At 46.6% G+C, this 25044-nt stretch overlaps 1 protein-coding gene across 3 annotated transcripts in view; it reads right to left on the reverse strand.

The window, feature by feature from the left end:
• The window catches only part of LOC138530222 (guanylate-binding protein 1-like), an 865941-nt gene that overhangs the window by 419347 nt on the left and 421550 nt on the right, over nt 1–25044 (reverse strand). For all 3 annotated transcript variants that reach the window (XM_069640892.1, XM_069640890.1, XM_069640891.1), the window contains exon 5: nt 14221–14420. In XM_069640892.1, the coding sequence (XP_069496993.1) occupies nt 14221–14420 (200 nt within the window). The remainder of the gene's footprint in view (nt 1–14220; nt 14421–25044) is intronic.

Below are 25044 nucleotides of genomic sequence, written 5' to 3' on the forward strand. Positions count from 1 at the left end.
ATACATGACTGTCTGTAAGCACTAGAACGGTTTTCCTTTGCAGTTGAGGCTGAAAGGTTTTCAGGGCTTTGAATACAGCAAGTAGCTCTAACAGGTTTATATGTTTGTTTGCTACTGATTGTGACCACGTGCTGTGTGCTGTCTTGTGTAGAAGGCAAGCTTCCCACCGTGACAGGGATGCGTCCGTGGTGGCCTCCACTGCGGGGGTGGTGAAGGATTTGCCCTTCAGAAGGTTGACCTTCGACCACCACTGCAGGGACAAAATGACGGCTTTCGAGACAACCACTAGATCATCCCACTGACCGCTTGCCTGACACCATTGGCTCGAGAGCCACTCCTGCATAGGATGCATGTGCAATCGGGCATGTGGAACCAGGAAAATGCAGAATGCCATCATTCCTAATAGGCGCATGACTTTCCATACGGTTATCAGACGACTGGCTACATACTGAGGGATCTGGAACAACATGTTTTGGACCCACTCTTCGGAGGGGAACACAAGCGCGTCTTCTGTCCGAATAAGTGCCCCCAGAAATTGTTTCACTTGGCTGGGGACAAGATTAGATTTTTTCTTGTTGATGGAGAACCCCAGTTGAATCAGAAGGTCTATAATCTTTTGGGTGTTCTCCAGACAAGGTCTATAATCTTTTGGGTGTTCTCCAGACAGGCTTGATGCATATCTCTAGTTATGAGCCAGTCGTCTAGATAAGGGTACAATGAATGGCCTGTCTGCGCAGGTGAGATGCCGCCACTGCCAGTAACTTGGTAAAATCCTTCAGGGGCTGAAGCAAAGCCGAAGAGGAGTACTTTGAATTGATAGTGAGTGTTCTCTATGTTCACCCTTAGGCACTTTCTGTGTCCTGGCAACATTGAAATATGAAAGTATGCATCTTTCATATCCAAGGCGGCCATGTAATCTCTGTGCTTCAGCAGTGGAATTACTTCCTGCAGAGTTGTCATCCTGAACCTTTGAGGCTTGACATACTTGTTTGCAGGTTGCAGGTCTAATGCAGGGCGCATGGTTAGATCCTTTTTGGGGACAAGGAAGTATATTGACTAAACACCCTTCTTTACCCGATGATCGGGACGAGTTTGATCGCTCCCTTTTGCAGCTGGGCCTCCACTTCTTCTTGAAGGATAAGGAGATGGTCTGGAGACAGCCATCTGTTCTTTGGTGGGTTGTATCGAGGTGTTTGAAGAAGCTCAATGCAATAATCGCCGCCTACAGTCTTGAGCACCCACTGGTATGAAGTGATCCCCTCCCATGCATGGGTGAATCATGTTATCCGACCTCCTACTGGAGAGGCATGGGAGGAAACCCGAATCATAGAGTCATTTGCTGGCAGGGGAGGCTCTGGCTACTGCATTTTTACCCCTTCCTTTGCCACTCTTAAATCCCTGCTGTTGAGGGGTTTGGTAAGCGCTGGACATTCCTTGGCCAGAATACCAGGGTGATTCGCTTGTACCATATGAACCCTGAGCGGTGCGGTAGAAGGATTGCCCACGAAAGGAGCGGCAGGTATTTTATACCCTGAGTTGCACATACAGCCTGCTAGAGATTTGGTTGAGAGATTTCAATGTCTCATGCTCTTTCTTTGCTGTCTTTAGTGCGTTGTCCACTGCTTTGCCACTAGTGCGTCGTCCACTGCTTTGCCAAAGAGAGCTGACTCCTCAATGGGTTTGATGAGCGAGGTTTGCGTCTCAGGTCTGAACCCAGAGTTCTTAAGCCACACATGGCATTTCAGAAGAGTTCCCTCTGTCAACACCCTGCCGGCCATCTGTGCAGCGCCAAATGTGTTTTTAAGATGTTTTGTGTGTGACGTCCCTTTTGCACAATTGCAAGTAGTCACGATTTAGTTGGTTAAGGAAAAATCAGGAGACTCTCCTGTACCAGGCCCCATTGGACGTCACTGTAACTAGCAAGCAGAGTGGTATTGTTTGCAATATAGGTACTGTAGACTGCAGAAGAAGTAATTGACTTGCCCAGGGCGTACAACTTCTTACAGTCTTTATCAGGGGGAGAATCGGATGAAGACAGGGGAACACATGCTCGTTTTCTAGTCGTGGTGACCACCAGGGAGTCCGGGATGGAGTATCCCTGAGTATAATGTGGATCAGAGCGTGCAGGTCCAAACATCTTTTCAACATGCGGATTCATCGCCAGAGTAAGGGAGGGCGTAAGTAAAGAGGGGCAATACGTTTCTTAATGGAGTAAAGAAGTGGGATATCCTGACTGACAGGAACTTTTTCTTTGAGGATATCTTCCACAAAGTCGGAGTCAGGCACTGCCTCTTGAGTGACAATTTTGAAATGGTCTGCTGCTTTCCGAAGAATGTTGCTGAAAAGCAGCTGGTTATCAATAGAGGAAGCCTCTCTGGGTTGTGAGGCCTGAGGGGCGTCCAACAAGATATGATCCGGCTCAGCCTCATGAGCAGGGGTAGTGGCCCAATTCCCCTGGTCCTTTGTAGTAAGCCAAGCATCTGAGTCGCGGGAAATAGTGTCCTGGGAGCCATCACCACGATCGGGAACATAGAAGACATCGTCACCTTGATCATACTGATCATCCTGAAAGATTTCTTCAGAGGGATCAGGCATTTTCAGGTCAGGGCAAGCAGGGTGAGCCACAGGGGACTGAAGCCTACGAGACTTGCAAGGCCTAGGACCCTCCTCAAAGGAATGTGACCTCTTGAGAATGTCATCAAATTAATCTGAAAATCCAATAAATCCATATAACTTGTCCATGCACTGTTGAAATCTTTCCCTAGTCCAGGAAGTAGTGGCAGGGGTATCTGGAAGTGGAAAAGCTCATTCAGCCTGAGCAGGGACTTTGAGCCCCTGTAGGAACTGGGTCAAAGGAGAGGAAGCCTGTGTATAACCTGAGGTCAGAGAAGGGGGTTTCTGGAGACAAGAACCATGTGAAAGGGCCTAAGAATGTTCTTATCTCAATTTAGTGTCAGATTTGCCTAAAGAAGAGCGTTTGACACGTCTTTCGAAACATCAGAAACATGCATCGAAACTTTAGGGGAGACACCCTGGGAAGCGGAAGACTTGGTACCATGTGCCAACCACGACGGCAGAGGCACAGAGGGCCCTGAACCCTCAGGTTCACCAGGTCCCACCGAAACTTCAACAGGTCTGTGGGCACCGGAGGCTTTTTGGACAATACCGTCGTAGAAGCCAGAGGGTTTGTGTGTTTGGCTTTGGTGTGAGAATGTGTGCCCTTGTCACCAGGGGGTGGTTTCCCCATAGCAGTGTATTCAACATGCCTAGTGGAGCTGTGGACGAGCACGTGGGAGTCAGCTGACTCCACAACAATGTCTTTGGCCTTCGAACCGGAGCTGTGGCTGCTAGAGGAATCGTGGTCCGAGGTGACGACGCCAGCGGGAGAATGTGACTCGGTCTCCATGGCGTAGGCCACCCAAAGCTTTGTGCGCCCTTTTTTAAGTGTCTTGGACCTAAAGAGTTGACAGGCTTTGCAACGCCGTTGGTTCTGGTCCCGAGGTAAACAGTTATTACACTCCCTATGAGTGTCCTTCCACAGAATCCTCCTGTTACAAGAAGGGCAACATTTAAATGGAGTTCTCTCCATCATAAATTGGAAAAAGAGCAGCCAGACAAGTGAAGGAAGAGGGAGGAAAGAAAAGGCATTCTCTAAAGATAAATGTCAAGAATAAGGGTCCCCACTTTCCCTACTGTAAAGGCCAAAGCCTGAAGGCAAAGACCGTCGGAAGCTGTCGAAAGTCAATCGAAGGACGCAAACGGGAACAGTCGTCGAATAATCCGTCTAAGGATGTGTTGAAGACGTGTGGAACAGCAATACATCTTGTTAATATGAGCTCTGCATGAAAGCGACCAACCAGAATGGCGGAAAAAAACAATCTGGGGAACCTCAACATGTGAGGGATCACGGGTACACTACACGTCACGATAGGGATAGTGTTACAGCACACCGAGGTTGACATCCCGTTTCAATCTTCGAAAAAAAGATGCAATACTTTGCGATTACCACTTGATGTCAGACTATATGCACACCATGTGATTCTAAGCAGATTCACAAGTATCAGAAATATATTTACATACAACACAAAACACATAAAACACTATGGGCCTCATCACGGGTTGGGCAGAGCGGTATAAATGCAGCAGTAAGGATACTACTGCTGCATTACTGCTCTGCCCAATCCCGAGTTTGGGCAGAAAGTGGGAGATTTACCTCCAGCTTTGAGCACATTTTCGGCACTAATAGCACCACTGTAACAGCGCCCAGAATGCCCCAATGGACCCAATGGGATTGGAGATTTACAGTAACTTGCGTTGAGCGGTATCCCAGTGGATAAAACATCAGCCCAACTTGTGATGAGTCATAATGGGGTGACTGCTGCAGTCAGTCACCGCCTTCACCAGTACCTTCTTGGGTCTGTCCTTGGTGGCGTTAGCATACTGATGGCTGGCTGCAAAGCTGGGGGGAAGAGCTGGCTGTTGCAGGGCTGGAAGGTGCTTCTATTTGCAGGCTAGCTGGGGATTTGTCTCATGGTGTGAGTGGGGCCTTGCCCCACCGTTCATTCTTCTGGGTAGCCCCGTCCAACACATGGGCCAACCTGAGCTCACTGCGGCACTCTTCTGGGTGGGACCTGTTGGCTGCACCTGTTGCATTGTTTATCATCTTTGGGGTTGCCTAGTTGGTGTGGGGGCCGCCCCTGTCATCATGCGGCCCGCGCTGCCATCTTTGCTTCAGGCAGCATCCCCTGTGCCGTGGGGATGCCGCCGCCATTCTCACTGACGCACCCTCAGTCATATCAACATCAAGCTGTGTCCCCTTGGCACACATGCATTCTAGCCTTCACACTACTTCCCACTCCTTGGACTTCGGTCACCCGACGGCGTTCCCACCATAGGCATGTTGAGGCCATATTAATGGGATAATGGACATATACAAATGACTACTACTACTACTAGTTACCACCTCACTCCGCAAGCCTCTGATATTCACCCGAGCTACTCCGCTGAGCAGCCAGGGCCTTCCTTCACCGGGCTGCCCAATGGAGCAGCTCATGACTTCCTCCCCTCCTCCTCCTCACCGGCCAGCCCAGGACTTCTATTCATCGCTCCACCCTACTCGGTGGAGGGGACTTTGCCGCCCTTCACCTCCCGGCTGTGCTTGGCATACGCAGTCTGGGAAGACTTTTATAATGGGCCCGTCTCGCTGGCTGCGAGGCAGACCATCAGGGGCACGGCTGAGCAGCATGGTCTGAGCCACCCCCACATAGTCCTGTGCTGTTATTTAAGGGCCGGGTAGCACCCTGCATGCTGCCTGGGCCCTTCGAAACTGCTGGGCTTGTCCGGTTTGCCCTCAGGCTGGCCTGCACCCACGGCGGCCCCTAGCATCATCTGGATCACTCTCTGAGGGCTCCCACACATGCCGCCCGATGCCATTTATGTAATTAAGCCCTGTGGAGGCCGCTCAAGGCAGTGGCCCCCAGGTAAGTCTTTTTCTTCTTCTCTGCAGTCGCTTTCCTTTCTCTTTCTTTTTAACCTTTTTCTAACTGTCTTCTTTAATGGCTTTTCCTTTCAAAATCCTCTCCAGATTCGTTTCTCCAATGACCATCCCATTCTTGGGCATGGGAGTTCTGTTGTATTGTTCTTTTCTTTTCTTTCCTGTAAACATTCCATCCAACCCCATGTTGGGCTGGTTGGTTTAATCCAAACACACACACACACACACACACACACACACAAATGCAGCACACACATAAAAAAGAAACTCACTAACATTTAATACACATACTTGTATAACCCTGTTGTCTGTGTCTTTATGTCTAGGTGTTCCCTTAGGGGACAAGTACATAGTTCCTACTAGGGCCACGAGCTACGTATAAATAGCAACCAATTCCAGATCTGTCCTAATTACAGACCGCAGGTACAGTCGCTTACTACAAGTCCCAACCAGGACGAGGAGGAAAGAGAATAAAACCCAGAGACACCAGTTAGGGTGTGTGAGTTGGAGGAGACTCAAGATCGGTAGTGGCTGGAGATTGGGGAATCTTGAAGAGAGGAGGTGGTGGCGAGGCAAAGGAGGTTGGAGAACTGGCAGCAGAGGAGAGCAGGTGGGGTAGTAACAGCTATGCAACTGAAAAAGGAGGCAGTAACATCAGGAAGTGAAGATGGTAGTCAGGAGGAGGTGGTAGAATGGAGTACAGCTGGTAAAACCAACGGCACAGAGGAGGTGGTAAGAACAAAGAAGAGGAGGAGGTGATAACCTCAGGGCTGGAAAATGACACAGGAAGTAACATCATGTGGCGCAAGTAGTATGCAGGAGGCGGTAGCAGAAACATCAACAGGCAAAGGTGGCAAAGAGAAGGTGACAAGGTAGTGGCCCAGACGAGATAACTCCAAGACAAGGAGATTTGGAGGTGGTAACAACATATGGTGAAGTTGAGACAGACAAGGGGGTGACCATAAGAGGGGAAGGATGGGATACCATCCCCAGTTGATGAAGGTACAGAGGAAGAAGAGGTGGAAACCGCATGTAGCCAAGGAGGGACTGAGGAAAATGCAGAGAATAGTCCCTTAGATAAGGAAGGTCCTGGTGGGCTCAGCCCGCCCTAGGAAAGACGAACCAGTAGGAGGAGGAACAAGACTGTGCCAGGGAGGTTATCTGGGGGATCAGAGAGGTGAGGGTTAAAAGACCCAAGAGGAAGCCCAAACAAGGCTCAACTCCAGACCCCCATGCAGGTCTCCCAGATGGCTATTCCCACTGACCCATCTGCTTGCAGGTGTTCTCACCCAAGTGAGTCTTGAGGTAGGGGAACATGGAAAGCCCTAATATAGATTAACCATAGAAGAGGGACCGAAGGAGGGTTTGGGTCACCCTAAAGCCTTCAATACCATTGAAAGTGGTGATGAAAACCTTTTGGAACTGTAAGAACCTGGACTGAGAATCAAAATTACAAGGAGACCTGAGAACCAGAGAATCTCAGAGAGAAAATTGTTGGGGGGTGCCTCAGGGAAAAGAGACCCAGCTACATCAAACATATGGCCCATCCTGACCATTTTGTTTGGGAAGATCGAGTTTGCATTTCAGCTAGCCCTTCTTGTAACAAACCCCAAATAAGTGTTGAAACTTAGCGCACGGTCCTGGTATGCTTCTTAGTTCAAGGATAATCCCGGAGACAGTACATAAAATTACTTGAAGAACGTTTTTGTGACAGCTTCCTTAAAGGCGCTAATGGCCTGATGAATATTGTGTCTTCTGTGAGAAACCAGAGGGTGTCTCACCCGCTAGTTCCCGGGGATCTCTCTCTCTCAGGAGGTCAGGGTACGGCCATCGCCTTTGGATCCATGCTGATGGTGAGACGCGGTATCTCCGCCTATTTTGTTTATCCAACCCATCCTCTGTTTTAGGATGCTCCGAATGTCCTAACTTCTACCACCCTTTTTACACAAATACTGGAACAAGGAAGAGGGTGACTGAGAGTAACAACATTGACTTTCACACATCTTACCGGCCATGGCCCGCTATTCGGTCACGCAAAGTCAGGCACTTAATTCTAATTGCATACACATGTTACCAGTTAGCTCTCCTCACACAAATAAAAGGCAGACACCAAAGACACACACTGAGCAAGGTGGAACACGAGAACGAGCAGGGCTTCCGGGACGAAGGCAAACCTATTGAAGCAGAGTGACGGACCAAGTGGTGAGAGCAGCGGGTCGGGAACCCCCAGAGTTCCCTACTGGAGGATGTTCCCTCCAACAGGCCGCGAGAGAAGCTTGGAGGAGGCCAGATCCCACAAGTGAAAACTGCGATGTGTTTGAAGGACGCCAGGGACCCTCCCGGGTGAACAGCAGAGTTGGGGATGCGAGGCCAAGCCTGTGTTACTAAGCTTAACTCGTGAATTGGAAGTTGTATGGAAAAGAAGAATCGCACACAACCAGTGATTTGGAAAGCGACCTGAAAGACCGGTGTGAGTTAAAGTTTGAAATAGCACCATGTTATCACAGTTGAAGGCTGCACGCATGTGAATGAGATGCGAGGAAGGGCAGACCTGTGAATGAACTTTGAAGTAAAAGACAGCTGTGAGTTCAACGATCCTAAGTAGCGGAGTGGTCCGGCGAAAGGAAGAAGCCCATTCGAAAGTCTCAGTGAAAGGTGAATTGTTCAAAGTGAGAAAGAGAATATACAGCAAAATGATATGGAACAGTGTAACTCTGAGAAAGGGGGAACTAAAAGTTGAACTATACATTTTTGAGCCAAAGTGGTCCGGCAGTGGTCCGAAAAGTAAACCACGCACTTCGAAAGTCATTGACATACGAAATGGGTCCAAGCCCAACAGAGGGAGACCGGAAGTGAGATAAGCTTGGGGAAGAAAGCTCCCTTGCATGTTTGTGTTGAATTACATCCTAAAGGGGTCCGGGCACGACAGAGGGGGACCCGAAGTGAAATAAGCTTGGGCAAGGGAACCCCCTTACAAGTTTGTGTTGTACTTTATTTTTTGAGAGGTCTGAGCCTGACAGAGGGGGGCCTACATGAACTGTGTGGTACAAGGTCTGAGCCCAGGAGAAGGGGACTGTTCTCATGAGACATTATTTTTGAAGCTAAAGAAAAAGAGACAAACGTGGAAGGCCAGGCAGGCCTCGATCCACTTGTTGGAACTATTGTGGTGGAAGCCGAGTCAGAGTGTGTCATCCTGCCTACAGGAACAGGCTTACTCTGTGAGGTCTAATGTGAGGAGGAGAGCTGGTTCAAGCACATTTATTTATTTGAACACTGATCTTTTCTTTTGCATACATTTCTCCTTTTTACACTTTTTGGACAAGAGATAGGGCAGACATTAGGTTTTGTTAACATAGGCCATTTTGATTTGACAGACTCCACTAGCAGCGCGTTATTTATTATTTGATGGTCAAGACTACTCCCATCTTAGATATAGGGAAGACTATGCGTTTCTCCAACCTCAACAATTTCAATAAAGGTTTTAAAAAGTTTACCCATTGTTATGTTATGTTATTTGGCATTTATATAGCTCTCTATATATCATTGGTATGACCTAAAAGCGCTGGTAGGTTGAACGCCCTCGGGGACCGTAGTCCAGGTCAGTTCAGAGAGTAGGGTGTCGTAGGGTGCTTGGGAGCACTAGTTATTTGTGCAGGTGATGTAATTGCCTGATGGTAGCTGCATCCTAGCATTAGGTGTGGTGGTATTGATATCAGTTGACACTTAAGTGTGCAGCTAGACTGGTTTGTCATGGGATATAGCTGTGTTTTAATTAGAATGATGAGGTGTTCATGGGGTAATGTTCCTATGTGAGCAGCTAGGCCGAAATTGAACGAGGGGTGTAGCTGCATTATAATTGTGTAATGGAATAGAGTAGAGAGTAAGCATAGTGATATGAGAGGAGAGTTTTTGGGTTGAGTTATGATCTAAAACATAGGTATTGTATTTGGTTATTTATATAGCGCTCTTTCTCCACTTGTGTGGCCTCAATGTGCTTTACTGGTAGGAATGCCCTTGGTGACCGTAGTCAATGTGGTGAAAAATTCTAAGAGGTTAAGTTTAGGAGATGCGTGTGTGCATTTTGCCGGTCTAGGAATTAGGTGGCTGGCTAGGCTTGACTAAGCAGCCCATAGATACCCCAGGCACGTGGGTGGGCGCTGTTGGTGGAATTGCAATAGATTGCTATTGTATAGAGAGTCGATGTGTGGCCAGCTATACGGAATTCCTTTCGGATGGTAGTCGCTGTATTTTAGTGGCAGAGGTGTTGGGGTAGGTTACGTGTTTCAGTCTGGACGGCTCTTTGTGTTGCTAGACTGGATGTGCTTGGCTTGGCCACAGCAGTATTCTACGGTGCATGGTTGCATGGCCGTGCCTGCGGCCTGTGTCCACGCTAGTGGTGTGTATACATACCGAGGGCTTGGAAGTTTATTCGTCTGGAGGTTTAACTATGTAATAGGCAGAGAGAGAGATTAAACTGGAGCAGCTGGGTATTGTGCCAGTGTCATACTTTTGATACCATGCCTCCCCTACACTTCTTATACAGATATCTATTGGCACCTCTAGCCCTTTGAATACTAAATGATACAGTTGAAAAAAGTATATTATTAAATAATAAAGTCTGTTAAAGCCTACATTTACAAGCAACCCCAGCTCTTAATTTCTTATCGTCTCATGTTAATGTCATGGCTGGTGCCACTGTTCTAGCATCCTACAAAATGGATGCTATGCAGAACTAAAGATAAACCAATATTCTGCCAAAGGAGACTATTGTGATGTGCAGAAAAATTGAGTTATAACCAGTTCTGATTATAAGTTACAAAACCTTGCCTTTCTCTCCTGGGCCGATCAGAGAACACCAGTAGCTGCAGCGAAAAATTGACCCACTCTTATCAGCTAACATCCGATTTCAGGCCCACCTAGGAAGCCCTTTATCGTGTCTCAAGTGAGACTTGCACACCCCAACAGGGTGGTTTCTAAATGCTAGCTTGAGAAAATAAACAGACTGGTGGAGCCTACTCTAAAAAGATTTAACAAGCCTGGGGAGAGTAACTACAGGTAAAGGAAATGAGTTCCCTAGGAGGCTGGACATGGGTAGAGCTATGGGAGCCTAGAAGAACTAACTCAGGAAAAATAAATGGCACCATCTTTGATTCTCTGCATGCTTTACTTAGCCCGAGGTGACTTCACTGGGAACCGAGACCGCTGGAAATAACAGTAAAAGAGGGTGAACACTTCTTTAGCAAGCCACTCTCATTGGATCCTGCTATTAATGGAGTGAGAACACATCAATTTGATGATTCTTGTTGGGGATGTTGACAACGCAATGTCCTCCATTTATAGGGCTATCAAAGAAATGCGGGAGTCCCATTCCCCAGCATCCCTGAAGCCTAGAAGGGTCACCAGATAGAATAACTGTGCAGCAGCTTTTGACCAGGACACCCAAGTGCACAGAGCGGAGACAGTGTTTGTGTAGGTGACTCCCCAGCTGTTTTTTAACTCATAAACTATGTGTTATTTCAAAACCACCACAAACTTGCATTTTGGCATATTATGTGCTTTTTCCCTGTCAGCATAGGTTTGTACTAAATTATATAAGATTTGTTTTACATTTCACCCATTAACACGCTACAAACCGACTATGGTATGTTTCAACTTTGAAAAATGATAATAATAATTATATATTTTTTATATAGTGCATGCTATACACTTGATTAAAACTAGGCTTCTCTCCCACTTGTTCCTCATATCGAATTGTATCCCCCTGCTATTACCAGCTGTGCTTTCTTAATCAGATCGTCGATTTTATCACTCTCGCTGTTCATATCTCTAATGTCAGTTTTCAATCTTGTTTAGACTATGGCAATACTCTTTAATACGAGCTTCCTTCTCACATCTAGCAATTATTAAAAATATCTCTGCCCGACTGTTCACCAACTCTCACATATTCTCATGCCGCTCATCTTGTCCTTAACTGGCTGCCTTTCAATTATACACTTCTTGTGAAGGCTTTCTGCTTTGCCCAACAATGTTATCACAACCTTACCCCATGATTTTTGAGTAGTCAGTTTTTCAAATATTCTTTCTCGTTCTCTCATATCCTCATTTTCTGGTTTTCCAGCTTTCATCTCTCCCCTTTTGCAGGCCGGTCTTTCTCATTCTTGGATGCCCATGAATGGACCTCTCTCACACTTCATCTTTGTTCCCTTGAACAACACTCCATCTTTTGTCATCATCATGTTCTGATCTCTTTTGCATGATCTTCCTTCTCCTCTCTTTTTAGATTAGACACTACCTCAGCAGATCCTTTGGGTGCACAGGTGCTCTATAAAATACTTAGCATGATAAATACTTTTGCTACATATGCAATATTACATTTAGCCAATGTAATGGTGTCCAATTAATCAACATCAAAAAGGATGAAAGCCTGAGTTAGCTGGAAGGCATCAGAGAAAAGCCAAGTTTAAGCTTCCAATGGAAAACAGGTCAAGAAGTGACAGAACAAATGTCCATTGTCAGAGGGTTTCAGAGAGCACAGGCCTGTACTGAAAAGGCAGCATCCCTCCCCCCACAGACTTGAATGAATACTCGTACAGTAAGAAGGGCAAGACTGGAAGAGCAAAGTCACCCCAACAAACAGTGCAAGGACATTTTAGAATGGAATGAGCTAGGGACACATTTTTAAAGACATATGAAAACAATACAGACGATCTTAAACTGGACCCTTTATTTAACAGGTAACTAAGGAAGTTTACCCACGAAGAGAGAAATGTGGGTAGAACTGCACAGACCAAATGGAAGGCGAGCCACTGACTTTAGCAGAATCTGAAATGTCAGACTGGAGATGGGAATGCCCAGGCTCAGAAAGTTGGAAGGATATAAGCAAGACCGTACAATAGCTGAAGCCACTGAAATGCACCCAGAGTACAGGAAAAATCAATGATTTGGTGCAGAAGGTGCACATAACTGCAAGAGGAGACCTTGTTTAGCCAAGGTAGGTGCCCGTCAAAAATAAAGCTTACATTCCTAACACAAACTGGGTACGAAATAACCAGAACCCAGTACTCCACAAACTAGGATGGCATTCACAAACTACCATTACCATGTCTGCCTTGCCTAATTAACTTAGCACTTAGCCAGTGGCTGACATACAGGATTAAAAGCGAGATGCAGTGTGATCCAGCTCGTAGTCCAGCAGAGACTAGCGTTTTCAAAGGTGTATAAGGCGAATCCGAATAATTAGCCTAAGGCCACGAAAGGCTGAACGTAAACATTAAAAAGGATAGAGCAAGACGCGCATGCTGAGAAACACCACAGGTGAGTGGACACAAGCACAAAGATGGTAAATTATAACAGATTACAAATGGGGAGTAAGAAGGATGAGGTCCATGAAAAAGCTGAAGCCCAATATCGGCAAGTGCAAAGGAAGCTAAGAAGGGTGGCATGGTTCAGGGTATCAAAAGCCACAAACAGGTTCAACATAGCACGGGCAAAGACACTGCCAAGAATGGTCATCATGCAGGTATCGTCCATAGCTGACAAGCTAAAATGGGGAGGTTTCTGTTCTGCGGCCAGGGCGGAAGCCTCTCCAAGAAAGGATGAAGAAGCTGAGAGGACTTAAAGGCTTGACACTAGCTCTCGATAGCAAAAACAAGAAGCTTAGTGGGGGCAGGAAAGAAAGGTAGGATGGAAATTTGCCAGAAAAAAAGGATCCAAAGAAGGCTTAACTAGGGGAGTGACAATGGCATATTACAAAAAAGATGGACCAATGTCTGATATTAAAGATGTATTAAGCATTGCTCAAACCATCTCACACAGAGGGGTGGTACAAAGTTTGAGTTTTAACTGGGTAAGGGGCAGAATAGGAGTCAGATTTAAGTTTAAAAGTAAGGCCGTGAGAAAGAGAGGTGGTATTGAAATGCCAAAGGAATGGCACTTCTTAGAGAAATGTTATTAGGAATACAAGAAAAGTGTGATTTGACTTCAGTATCTGAATGGGTAGTGCTAACTTTCTCAGAAAAAAAACAAAGGCAAATGCTCATTGAGTTCACGAGTTATCTAGAGGGGAAGAGTCTGAAGGAAAAAGAGATTTATTGAGAATGGTGAGCAGACCTTTGTGAGTGTTATGGGCATGTTGAAGCCATGAGATTTAGAAAATGCATTCAGCAATGACAGCGTCCTTCCTATACCGGGGAAGCTGACAAAGGTATGGCTCTTTGGCTATCAGATCATATAACCAATGCCATCCGAGGTCAGCCGTCTTAGAGACGGTTTAAAGGGCGTACATGTGAGTGAGATATCTGGCATGGAAACAGAAATGAATTGCATAACTAGAGAGGATGAGAGAGTCAAGAGCAGAAGTGATTGGCAGGTTGTAAGTAAGCAGAGCATCTTGTGGGTCCCCCACTGGAGGAGGGAGGGGGGTGTAAGGACAGAGCAAGTCCTCAGCATTCAGTTTCTACCAAGGACAAGAGGCAGAAAGGGTATAAGAATGAGTGACACAGGGTTGCATAATTGGTTATAGCACAAACCAAGAGAGGCTGAGCAGCAATACAGCAGTGTTTCAATCATATCACATTTTGCACTGAATGGTGCTTGCCCACTTTTTGTACTTGCCAATAATACTGAAATCCTTTGGTTTTAAGGAAATCAAACAATCTCACCTGAACTATGTAGCCAATTTGGGGAGGCTAAGTAATCCACAGACAGACACAGAGACAAACACGTACCTTTCTTAAGCAGTAGGGCATTCTCCAGGTACTCGTCCTCTGTGATAGGTTGCCCGTCCAACTCCAGCTCTAGGGTGAAGTCCCGCACTGTCCAGATGAAAGTGGGGAAGAAACTCATAAAGTCTGCAGTCTCATCAGTGTCCTCGTGGCTCGAAGGTTTGGACTTTACTTTAATACGTTCTGTCAGCTCTGTCACATAGCTGGGCGTTAAGGGTCAGGAAAACAAAGTACAGAGGATGGCATTGTGGTTAGAGGGGAATCGTGAGGCAACTGATAATATGGTACATTTTCATTTCCCAAAAATGACCCACTGGAAAAAAAAGAAACGCAGTGGCTGCAAATCTCAAACCAAAACTCATATTATAGACCCAGAAGTAGCAGGTTGGCACATTCATGCTCTACATCGGCCATCTGTTTTTGCTTCTTGTGCTAATAATGACAATATATGGGCTGAGATGGGAATGTTATGTTAATACATTACAGGCATTTGTAAAGTACAATAATGTCTGGAGGAGGCTGCCCTGGCCGGAACTAGAGAACTGCACATTTGGAAATGAAAGGATGGGTTCTCAACTTCTGTGGAACAAAACCCAATTTTCCAGGATTCTGATCTAAAAGGGATAGAGCGCCACAAAGAAGTACAGATATAAAAACATCTTCTGGGGATACCACCAGGGGGCGCAGGACAAGATGGCTGCTTAACTCTGCAGCTCCCGCTCCCTCCAGCAAAAAGGAGAAGAGATCAAGTGAAATCGCCGGCACAGCTAACATAATCAGCCCCCAAAAGCGAGCGGAAAGCTGCTGTGCACGATTATTGGTCAGGAGAGTTGTAAAGAACGTGGAAGGAAGACCGGAATGGACCTGACAGGGCTGTTTGTCAAGATCAACTAACAAAAGGGGAAGAGAGATCGACACTCTCCCCTGAACCACAGAAGCCGAATGAAGTCGACCCTCCCACCGTGGTTGGCACAGGTGCCTGATACAGTAAACAGGACACCACGTTTCAGCCAGTGGGGGGAAGAGGGTTAGGGAGAGGTTGTGGACAGGGTGGGGAAGTTAGGAACACCGGACAGAGGATTAGGGAAAAATCTAGTTTGGATAGGACAGGGAACGTAACAGGAACAATCCCTACACTCCCTGAAACCTTGTAGTAATACACCTTGATACATATACCACATTCATTTCCTAATAGCAACCACATCTATAGCAAGCATGATGGAACATACAAAACCCTACCTATGAAATGTGTTTTTGCACTTCTTGAAACCTTGAAACCTTTTAGTAATACACCTTGATACATGTACCACATTAATTTCTCAATAGCAACACATATATAGCAAGCATGATGGAACATACAATTGGGATTGATCCCACTGTGAAGAAACATAACACATGGCCCCAAGGGCAGGTGTAAGCAACACTTATAAACATGGCTCATGACATGGACAAAAACATAGCACATGAGCGTTTTGCTCCTTCATTGCTCCAGCCCCAATGTCTTTTCTACACCAGAGCACTCAAATGCCACTAGTACCACGTTATTTGCCCAAAACCTGAGAAGAAAGGGCAGGTATATAGTGTCCCATCACAAAACGTGGTACACAATACTAGCGACTAATCAGACCAGCTGCCATGCACTTGTGTTCGTTAAAGGGCCGTACTCATGCCTTCATTGAACCTGGCCCCTCCGCTAGCACCAACTCCCCGCTCGGACGCTCACACCAACATCAATTACTTATCTTATGTCCGGGGGGCTTGGAAGCCCTCCCGGACGCCGTTTCGTGAGGCTCATAGCAGCAGCAGCTTTACACCATTCTTCTCCTGCTGCAACTCTCTCCAGAGTTTTCTGCCGCCGCCACCGCCGCTCCTCCTACGGTCCGTGAATCTCCTTCGTTCCGCCTGCAGCACATCCGTACACAGCCAAAATAAGCCACACCTGCCCTGCGCCCCCTAATAGGCAGTTCCTAATCACCGTCAGCTGGCCCCATGCGCGCACGGCGGATGACTACAGACTCCTCCCAGGTGCTGCTGGGAAGTTTAGTTTGTGCACAACCCTTGTTATTTCAATCGCGGCCGCCTCCTAGGTCCTGGCCCTCCACTCCTACCCTTATTCCTGACATTACCTCCTCTCACAGGGCCCTTCCCAGGACCTGGTTTACCCGGATGTCGCCAGTGAAACAGTTTAACCAACTTTGGGGCATGTATTGCTTCCACTGGTTTCCAAGAACAATCCTCATGGTCGTAGCCTCTCCATTGAACCAAGTACCATAAACGGTTATTCCTCTTCTTGGCGTCCAAAATGCTTTTCACTTCATATTCCGTCTGCCCATCCTTCATGATCGCGGAGGCCTCTTAGTAGTCATTCCCGGAGCTGCGGGTTTAAGTAAAGACGCATGGAACACCGGATGGATAGGTAAAGTTTTAGGCAAACGCAATTTCATAGCAGTTGTAGACACACATTTAATTATCTCGTAAAGCCCAATGAAACGAGGTAGGAATTTCCGTAAACCTATCAAGGCTAAATTCTGTGTGGATAACCACACCTTCTCTCCCACTTCAAATTTGGGACCTGCTTGTCGACGTTTGTCAGCCTGAATTTTATATTTTCTTTTTGCTTTTTCCAAATTTGCCCGTGCCTATTGCCTGACCTCCAGAAGCAACTGCTTGCGCTCTTGTAACACGGGCATGTGTCCCACTTCTGGCAAATGTTCTGGTATCATATTCTGCACTTGACCATATAAACATTCATTGGGTGCCATTCCCAGGGACATGTGGTTTGTATTATTGTAGGTGAACTCCGCCAACCATAAGGCCTGTACCCAGGAATCTCTGCCATCTCCCAAATACTCCCTTAAGTATTGCTCTAATGTCTGATTCACTCTCTCTGTCTGACCATCAGTTTGAGGGTGATAACTAGTGGAGAGCGCACAATTGATTCCCAGCATCTGGCAAAAGGCATGCCAAAATCTCGAGGTGAATTGCGATCCTCTATCCGAGACTATACACCTTGGTAACCCATGCAATCTTACCACATGTTGCAAAAACAACTCTGCTAGCTTCCCTGCTCCCGGGATTCCCACACATGGCACAAAGTGGGCTTGCTTAGCCATGAAATCCACCACTACCCAAATTGTATCAAAACCATTATCAGGAGGTAAATCCGTAATGAAATCCATAGAAATGGAATCCCATGGTTGACCAGGGGTTGATAATGGTTGTAACAACCCTGTTTTCTTCACATGCTCTGCCTTGTTACGTGCACAGTTCTCACACATTTTCAAATAAATCTCCATATCTTGTTTTAATGTAGGCCACCAGAAATATTTTCCTAACATCTCTTGCATTTTCCTCAAACCTGCATGCCCTGCTAATAGAGACGTATGGCACCATTATAACGCTTTATTCTGTAATTCCTTCATAGGTAAATACAATCTACCCTGATGATAGGGCAAACCTTCTCTCACGGTACGTGCGGGATGACTTTTCCTCCATTCTTGCAACTGTCTGACTGGTAACGCCTTCTTGACCTGATCAATGATTTTCTGTGGAACAGCCCCAATAATCTTGTCAGGCGAAATTATGGTCTTCATTTCCCCTACTGCATTGTCCACATTTTGCTGTCTGGATAAAGCATCCGCTTTTCCATTCTTACTGCCTGGTCTGAACGTAACCACAAAATCAAATTAATTAAAATACTGGGACCAACGTAGCTGTCTAGGACTCAGAGATTGTGCTGTTTTGAAGTATTGTAAATTCTTGTGGTCTGTTATCACCACCACCTGATGCCTTGCACCCATCAAATAATGTCTCCACTCCACAAAAGCTAACCGAATTGCCAACAATTCCTTATCAGTAATGGAATAATTTTGTTCACACCCTGACAATTTCTTAGAATAAAAGGCCACGGGATGCCATATTCCCTTTTCATCTTTCTGTGATAAGATAGCTCCCACTGCCACATTACTAGCATCTGTCTCCACCTGAAATGTGTAGTAATCTGGCCTACAGATTAGCTGTGAGTGTGAGGTCATCTGTAGTGGAATGTTTGTGTGGAATGTTTGAGTGGAGGTGTTCTGCTGGTGACGGTTAGAGAGGAGAGTGAAGCTGTGAGCTGAGAAGATGGGTGTGGGGGTGAGCCCGGTGTTTCCCGTGTCATCTTGTGTCCCTACCATCCCTGTGTCTTGTGGAGGAGTTCAGGACATGGACAATAAAGAACCCGAGAACTTACCTTGATGTACTGGCGGTTCATTGTTACACTGGCGACGAGGATGGGATGGTAGGTGGACTGCCTTTCGTATGGCGCTGCTGGGGGGGGTGCAGCACTCCTGGAACACCGCCCCCGTGTGGTCCCCCCACACCCAGGCGGGCCTGTATCCTTTTGGCCAGAGAGAGTATCAAGTTTGCTGCCCTCAGTGAGGTCTGTGCCAAGAACGCCTCATTTGTTAGAAGGGCAGCTATTACTTGTGTTGCCATTCTGAGTGCAAGTGGCTGTTCGTCCTGGAGGTGCGAATCTAGGAGCCCTTGCATTTCAGGCGCTCCTTGGTACAGGAAGTAGGAGCGGCTCCTGAGGTGCACCAAAGTGTTGGGCGCTGACCTGCGGAGGAGGGGGCTGCATTCGGCAGAGTGGCGCAGAGGACTATTTCCCCACAGCTGGCCTTCCCCTATCCCGAGTTGCGATCATGGAGGGGCGGTCCCTTCTCTCGACCCCTCCATGGGAGGCTGTGGAACGGCCCCTCCCGAATGGCATCGGGTGAAGAGAACTTCATGTGCACAGATGGGCAGGTCTTTCGGAGGAGACTTGTGCTCAGCTGCAGCTTTAACGAGGTGTGCGCGTTGCTCCTATTGCGGTCCATGCGCGCTGGCATCAAGAAGGAAAAAGAGCGCACTCCAGCGGTATGGATTAAATCCGTTACTCCGGTTTTCCTGGCTGTTTGTATTTGGTCACCGCGACATGAGCCTGGGTAAGGGAGCGTACGTTACCAGGTGTTGTTGCTGGGACGGCGACTTCATGTTTTCTAATTACGTCACAGCTGGGGGAGGTTTCCCAATCCGTCACGTGTGCGGAGAACGTTGCCTTCCTGCATTCCAAGCCTCGTTCACAGCTTGTTGGGAAAGGAAAATACGTGCCTGAGAGGGAGAGCGGAGAAGCGTTTCACTGGCAGTGAATGATTTCATTTGGTTTACAAACTGATTCTGGAAATGTGCCGGGAAGTGATGAATTTATGACTTTTTCCCGTTTTTTTTTTTCTGGGAAATTTCGGAACTTGCAGTGTGGATTATCTTTAATGAGGGAATGCCTGTCAGGTTAGTGTATTGGGCCGTGTGAGTGAGGTGTATAGGTTACATGTAGTGGCCCATGTTTTTGTTTTTGGTAGGGATCTAGCGCCTTATTTAAGTCATGGGGGGGTACCTCCAAAGTTGTTGGCCGTTGTTTGTCTCCGTGTGGTGTCAAGTGTTGTGGCCTTTTGTGGGAGAGTAGAATCCTGTGGGTGGTCTAGTGTTTTGCTTCCTTTCTCTCCTGGGTGGGCGTTGTAATGTAATTGATACTGCTAATGCGGATGACCAATGCCATGGCTGTGTTTTAGCTGTGGTGGAACGTAGTCTGGGTAGTTGTTAACCCCAAGGAGTGCGGATTGGGGTTTTGAACTTGGAACACTGACTTTCATGCAACTATGACATTGTTGGTGCCCAGGAGTCCATGCCAGCTTTCATCTGTGGGCTGTGCTGGGGGTCATTATCCATTTTATTCACATGTGTAATGTAATGTTTTCACCTTTGAACATGTGTTATGTGTTTTTCATGATGTTTGTATTCAAATTCCATGGTTATTATGCAATGTTATCTAAATGTCATTTTGTGCATGTTGATGTTAGCAGTGTTTGGGGTGTGAGTGCGGTGTACGGGTGCATGCAAGTAGTTTGGCGCACCTGTAGTCACATTGTTGTTACAGCACCAGTATATTAGCGCCTTTTATGTGTGGCGTAGTGGTCGCTGTGTGTAGTCGTGGGTTGAGTTGTTGCGCTCATGTATCGTGTTTAGAGTGTTAAGAGTGCATGTCCTCTTTGCACTTATGCCTTTATGTAGTGTCTGGTTTAGGCCAGGGTAGGTCGCTATGTTTTGGTGTTTCATTCTGCCTGGTATGGTCCCAGGTTAGGTGGCTATGGTGTTTTGTGTGTTATGGTCTTTAGTGCCTAAAGGTTGTCATGGTAGGTTGCTATTGGCCCGAGTGTTGTGGTTCTTGGTGCGGAAGATTGCAGGGTTGGTCACCTTTGGCGTAGGTGTTCCGTCATTAGTGCCTGAGTTTGTCAGGGTTGGTCGCTTTTGGCGTTAGGTGTGCCGTCATTAGTGCCTGAAGGTTGTCAGGGTTGGTCACTTTTGGCGTGGGCCTGGTTCCCAGGGCAGTTGTTTGCTGCAGTGTTTTCGTAGCCTGTTTGACTTCAGTCTGTCGCTGTGCCTGGGTTGTGTTGAATTTTAGATCCTCCATAGTCTGGTCTTTTGGCCAAGATGGGTTACTATGGTTTTAAATTTAGCTTTGCCAGTGTGCCTCCTGATTCCGAGTCTGGTATGTCAGGTTGTCTCCTGGTGTGTTAAAAAATGGTGTTTTGTAGAAAGAGGGAGTGGCTAACGGTTTTGTGCAGAGGAGCAGTATTGGGTTGTGGTTCTTCTTATACTGCGGTCAAGGTTGTGTGTGTGGTTCCTCGGTTATTGTTGGGCATTTGTTGTAGCTTCCTTTGGGGGCGGTTGGTTAGTGCTCGGAGGGGCAGCTCTGAGACTTCGGGGTGGCAGACCGAAGTGGAAGGTGATTTGTGCTAAGGTGGGTATGTTGGTTAGGTTGTAGTTGTGTTAGTGTTGGCTAACAATTGTTTGGCTAGGGGTGGCAGCCCTAGGATCATGAGCGGCAGCTCGGGACAGGCGTAAGTGCTCTGTTTGTTATTTTTGAGGCCTCGAAGTGTGGACCGAGGGAGTGAGTGGTGAGTTGTTTTTAGGTTCCATGTCGTTGACGTTTTCTACTTGGTCCGAGGGTGTCCTGCAAATGTTTTCCTTTTGTGTGGTTTCCATTATTGGTGTTACCAGGGCTTCTGTACATAGGCGGCCGCTGTGTTGCTGAATTTCTGGTAGTGTGTTGTGTTGGGGTGTTAAGGTCTCGTGCTGGTCACATTACCTTGTCATTCTTTTGTTTTCCCATGGAGGGAGTGGTGTAGTAACTGGCTTTGTGTTTCTAAGGGGAGGAATGTTTGTGTGGAATGTTTGAGTGGAGGTGTTCTGCTGGTGACGGTTAGAGAGGAGAGTGAAGCTGTGAGCTGAGAAGATGGGTGTGGGGGTGAGCCCGGTGTTTCCCGTGTCATCTTGTGTCGCCTACCATCCCTGTGTCTTGTGGAGGAGTTCAGGACATGGGCAATAAAGAACCCGAGAACTTACCTTGATGTACTGGCGGTCCATCATTGTTACAAAATGCTATCTCTGGATTAGGATGTCTTAACACAGGTGCGGTAGTGAAGGCTATCTTTAATTGTTGGAAAGCTTTCTCTGCCTCCATGTAAACCGCACCCCCTTTTTTAGTAGTTGCATAATTGGAGTAACAATCTTGGAGAAGTTGCTGATAAAGCGTCTGTAGAAGTTGGCAAACCCTAAGAAAGATTGTATGTCTTTTATGCATTGTGGAGAAGGCCAGTCTATCACCGCCTGAACCTTTTTTGGATCCATCACAATCCCCGTGTTGGTCAAAATATACCCCAGAAACTCCACCTGACTCACATAAAATGCACATTTCTCTGATTTCACACATAGTTGATATTCCTGTAACCTCTTCAATACTGCTCTCACATGTTTAACATGTTGCTCTAGGGAGTCTGAATAAATCAAAATGTTGTCAATGTACACAATTACAAAAAGGTCAATAAACTCATGCAATACCTCTTGCATAAAAAACTGAAAAGCTGCGGGAGCATTGCATAAACCAAACGGCATCACCAGATACTCAAATAATCCAAACTTGGTTCTGAATGCCGTTTTCCACTCATCTCCCTCTTTTACCCCTATCAAATGGTAAGCTCCCCTTAAATCCAACTTGGTATGGATCATTGCATTCTTTACTTGGTCTAATAAAACCAAAATCAAAGGTAAAGGGAACCGGTTTTTGATGGTTACCTTATTTAATGCATGATATCTATGCATGTGCGTAATGTCCCCTCCTTCTTAGGAACAAAAAATAATGGTGATGAAACTGGGGAAGTAGAATGCCGAATGAATCCCTTTGACAACATCTCATCAAGATACTCTTGTAAGTGTTCATTTTCTTTTTCCGTAAGAGCATAAATCCTACTACAGGGTAATTTAGCTCCTTCCTCTAACTCGATAACACAACCATAGGTCCTTTGAGGGGGCAACTGCTCCGCCACTCTCTTGTCAAACACTTTCACAAATTCCATGTATTGTGAGGGAATACTCTCTCCCACTGCTCCCACCATTTGGGCCACTGCTCCCTTCTCAATTAACAATGCTGCGGGACCTATTTCTGGTAGAATGTGTTCTTGGCACCTTTGCTCATCAAACCTCACTGTCTGCAGTTCCCAATCAATTCGAGGGTTATGCAATTTCAACCATGGCATCCCCAGAATCAACCTGAACTGCGGGGCTGCTATTAAATCAAAGGTAATTTCCTCTTGATGTCCTCCTACACAAATCATTTCCAATTTCTCAGTCTGTTTCCGTATGGGTCCTGATATTAATGGTGAACCATATACTGACTGGACTCCTTCTACTTGATGTTTATCCTTTAGAGGTAACCCTAACTGGGTAGCCAATGTAATATCCACATAATTACCAGTAGCCCCCGAATCCACCATGGCCATAACCTCCTGTTTAGTCAGAGCAAAACATAACGTCACCAGCATGTATAAATGAGAAGTTGTACCCCCCACCGTATTTGCAATCCATCTGGGGAATCTCACCTCAAATGGGCCTGACACCTTTGTTCCCCCTAAGGCCGGCCCAATTCTTTTACCGCCTCCTTCGCACTCTTTTCACCACTCTTCTGAGGGGTATTTGGACATGTCCTTATAAAATGCCCTGCTTGCCCACAATACAAACACAACTTATTGATCCAACGTTGTTCCTTCTCTGCTTCCGACAAGGGTCCTCCGGCACTTCCAGTCTGCATTGGTTCCACTTCACTTGTCCTTCCTCCCCTACTTCTGTCTAATCATACAAAAGGCACTGCTTCTGATCTCATTTTATCACCTTTCCTCTCATTCATGCAGTGATCCAACCTCAAAGCTAGATCTATCATGGAGGTACATGTTCTGGGTTGGGGTACCACCTGCGCAATTGCATCTTTAAGTTCCTCACGTAGTCCCTGGTAGAATAATACTGTCTGTTTGGCCACCGGCCACTCGGTCTCTATGACTAGCCTGTTAGTCTGGGTTACATAAGTTACTAGGTCCCGCGGTCCCTGTTTTAATCCCAACAATTCCTTATCCTGAGCTAAGGACACCTCTCTTCGATCAAATAGTCTGCCAAATTCTGCCAAAAAACCATCCCAATTATATAACAAAGGGTCATCTTTCTGTACCAAGGGCATCGCCCATGCTGCGGCATCCCCTGTCAAATAGGAAATGACAAAAAGCTGTTCTAGCCTGGATCGTCTCAAAGGCCGTGGGTTTACACAAAAAATGTAGTGTACATTGCGTAAGGAACGTCATATATTTTTTAGGATCCCCTGAAAAATGTTCTGGAGCTGCCAAAGGGACACTACTGGGGGGGTGGACAATTACCGTGGAATTCTGACTTGACGAGGCGGCTCCCATTGCACTAGCTCCTTCTAAGGGAGTCCTCTGGGCAACCAAACTTTGCACTTGTGTTTTTAAATGATCAGATTCTTGTCTTGCATGAGCTAATTCTACCTGAATATCTTGGAGAGCCTTTAGCACGTCGGCCAAAGGCGGAGGAGTCGCTTCCATTTGGCTTGGGTGGTTATAAGTATCCCAATATGGGGGTGGCTTATTATGTCAAGATCAACTAACAAAAGGGGAAGAGAGATCGACACTCTCCCCCGAACCACAGAAGCCGAATGAAGTCGACCCTCCCACCGTGGTTGGCACAGGTGCCTGATACAGTAAACAGGACACCACGTGGCAGCCAGTGGGGGGGAAGAGGGTTAGTGAGAGGTTGTGGACAGGGTGCAGAAGTTAGGAACACCGGATAGAGGATTAGGGAAAAATCTAGTTTGGATAGGACAGGGAACGTAACAGGAACAAGCCCTACACTCCCTGAAACCTTGTAGTAATACACCTTGATACATATACCACATTCATTTCCTAATAGCAACAACATCTATAGCAAGCATGATGGAACATACAAAACCCTACCTATGAAATGTGCTTTTGCACTCCTTGAAACCTTGAAACCTTTTAGTAATACACCTTGATACATGTACCACATTCATTTCTCAATAGCAACACATATATAGCAAGCATGATGGAACATACAATTGGGATTGATCCCACTGTGAAGAAACATAACACATGGCCCAAGGGCAGGCGTAAGCAACACTTATAAACATGGCTCATGACATGGACAAAAACATAGCACATGAGCGTTTTGCTCCTTCATTGCTCCAGCCCCAATGTCTTTTCTACACCAGAGCACTCAAATGCCACTGGTACCACGTTATTTGCCCAAAGCCTGAGAAGAAAGGGCAGGTATATAGTGTCCCATCATAAAACGTGGTACACAATACTAGCGACTAATCAGACCAGCTGCCATGCACTTGTGTCCGTTACAGGGCCGTACTCATGCCTTCATTGAACCTGGCCCCTCCCAGAG

Source organism: Ambystoma mexicanum, chromosome 1q (genome assembly GCF_040938575.1).
Source record: "Ambystoma mexicanum isolate Mex_15411 chromosome 1q, UKY_AmexF1_1, whole genome shotgun sequence".
Classification (NCBI taxonomy): Eukaryota; Metazoa; Chordata; class Amphibia; order Caudata; family Ambystomatidae; genus Ambystoma; species Ambystoma mexicanum.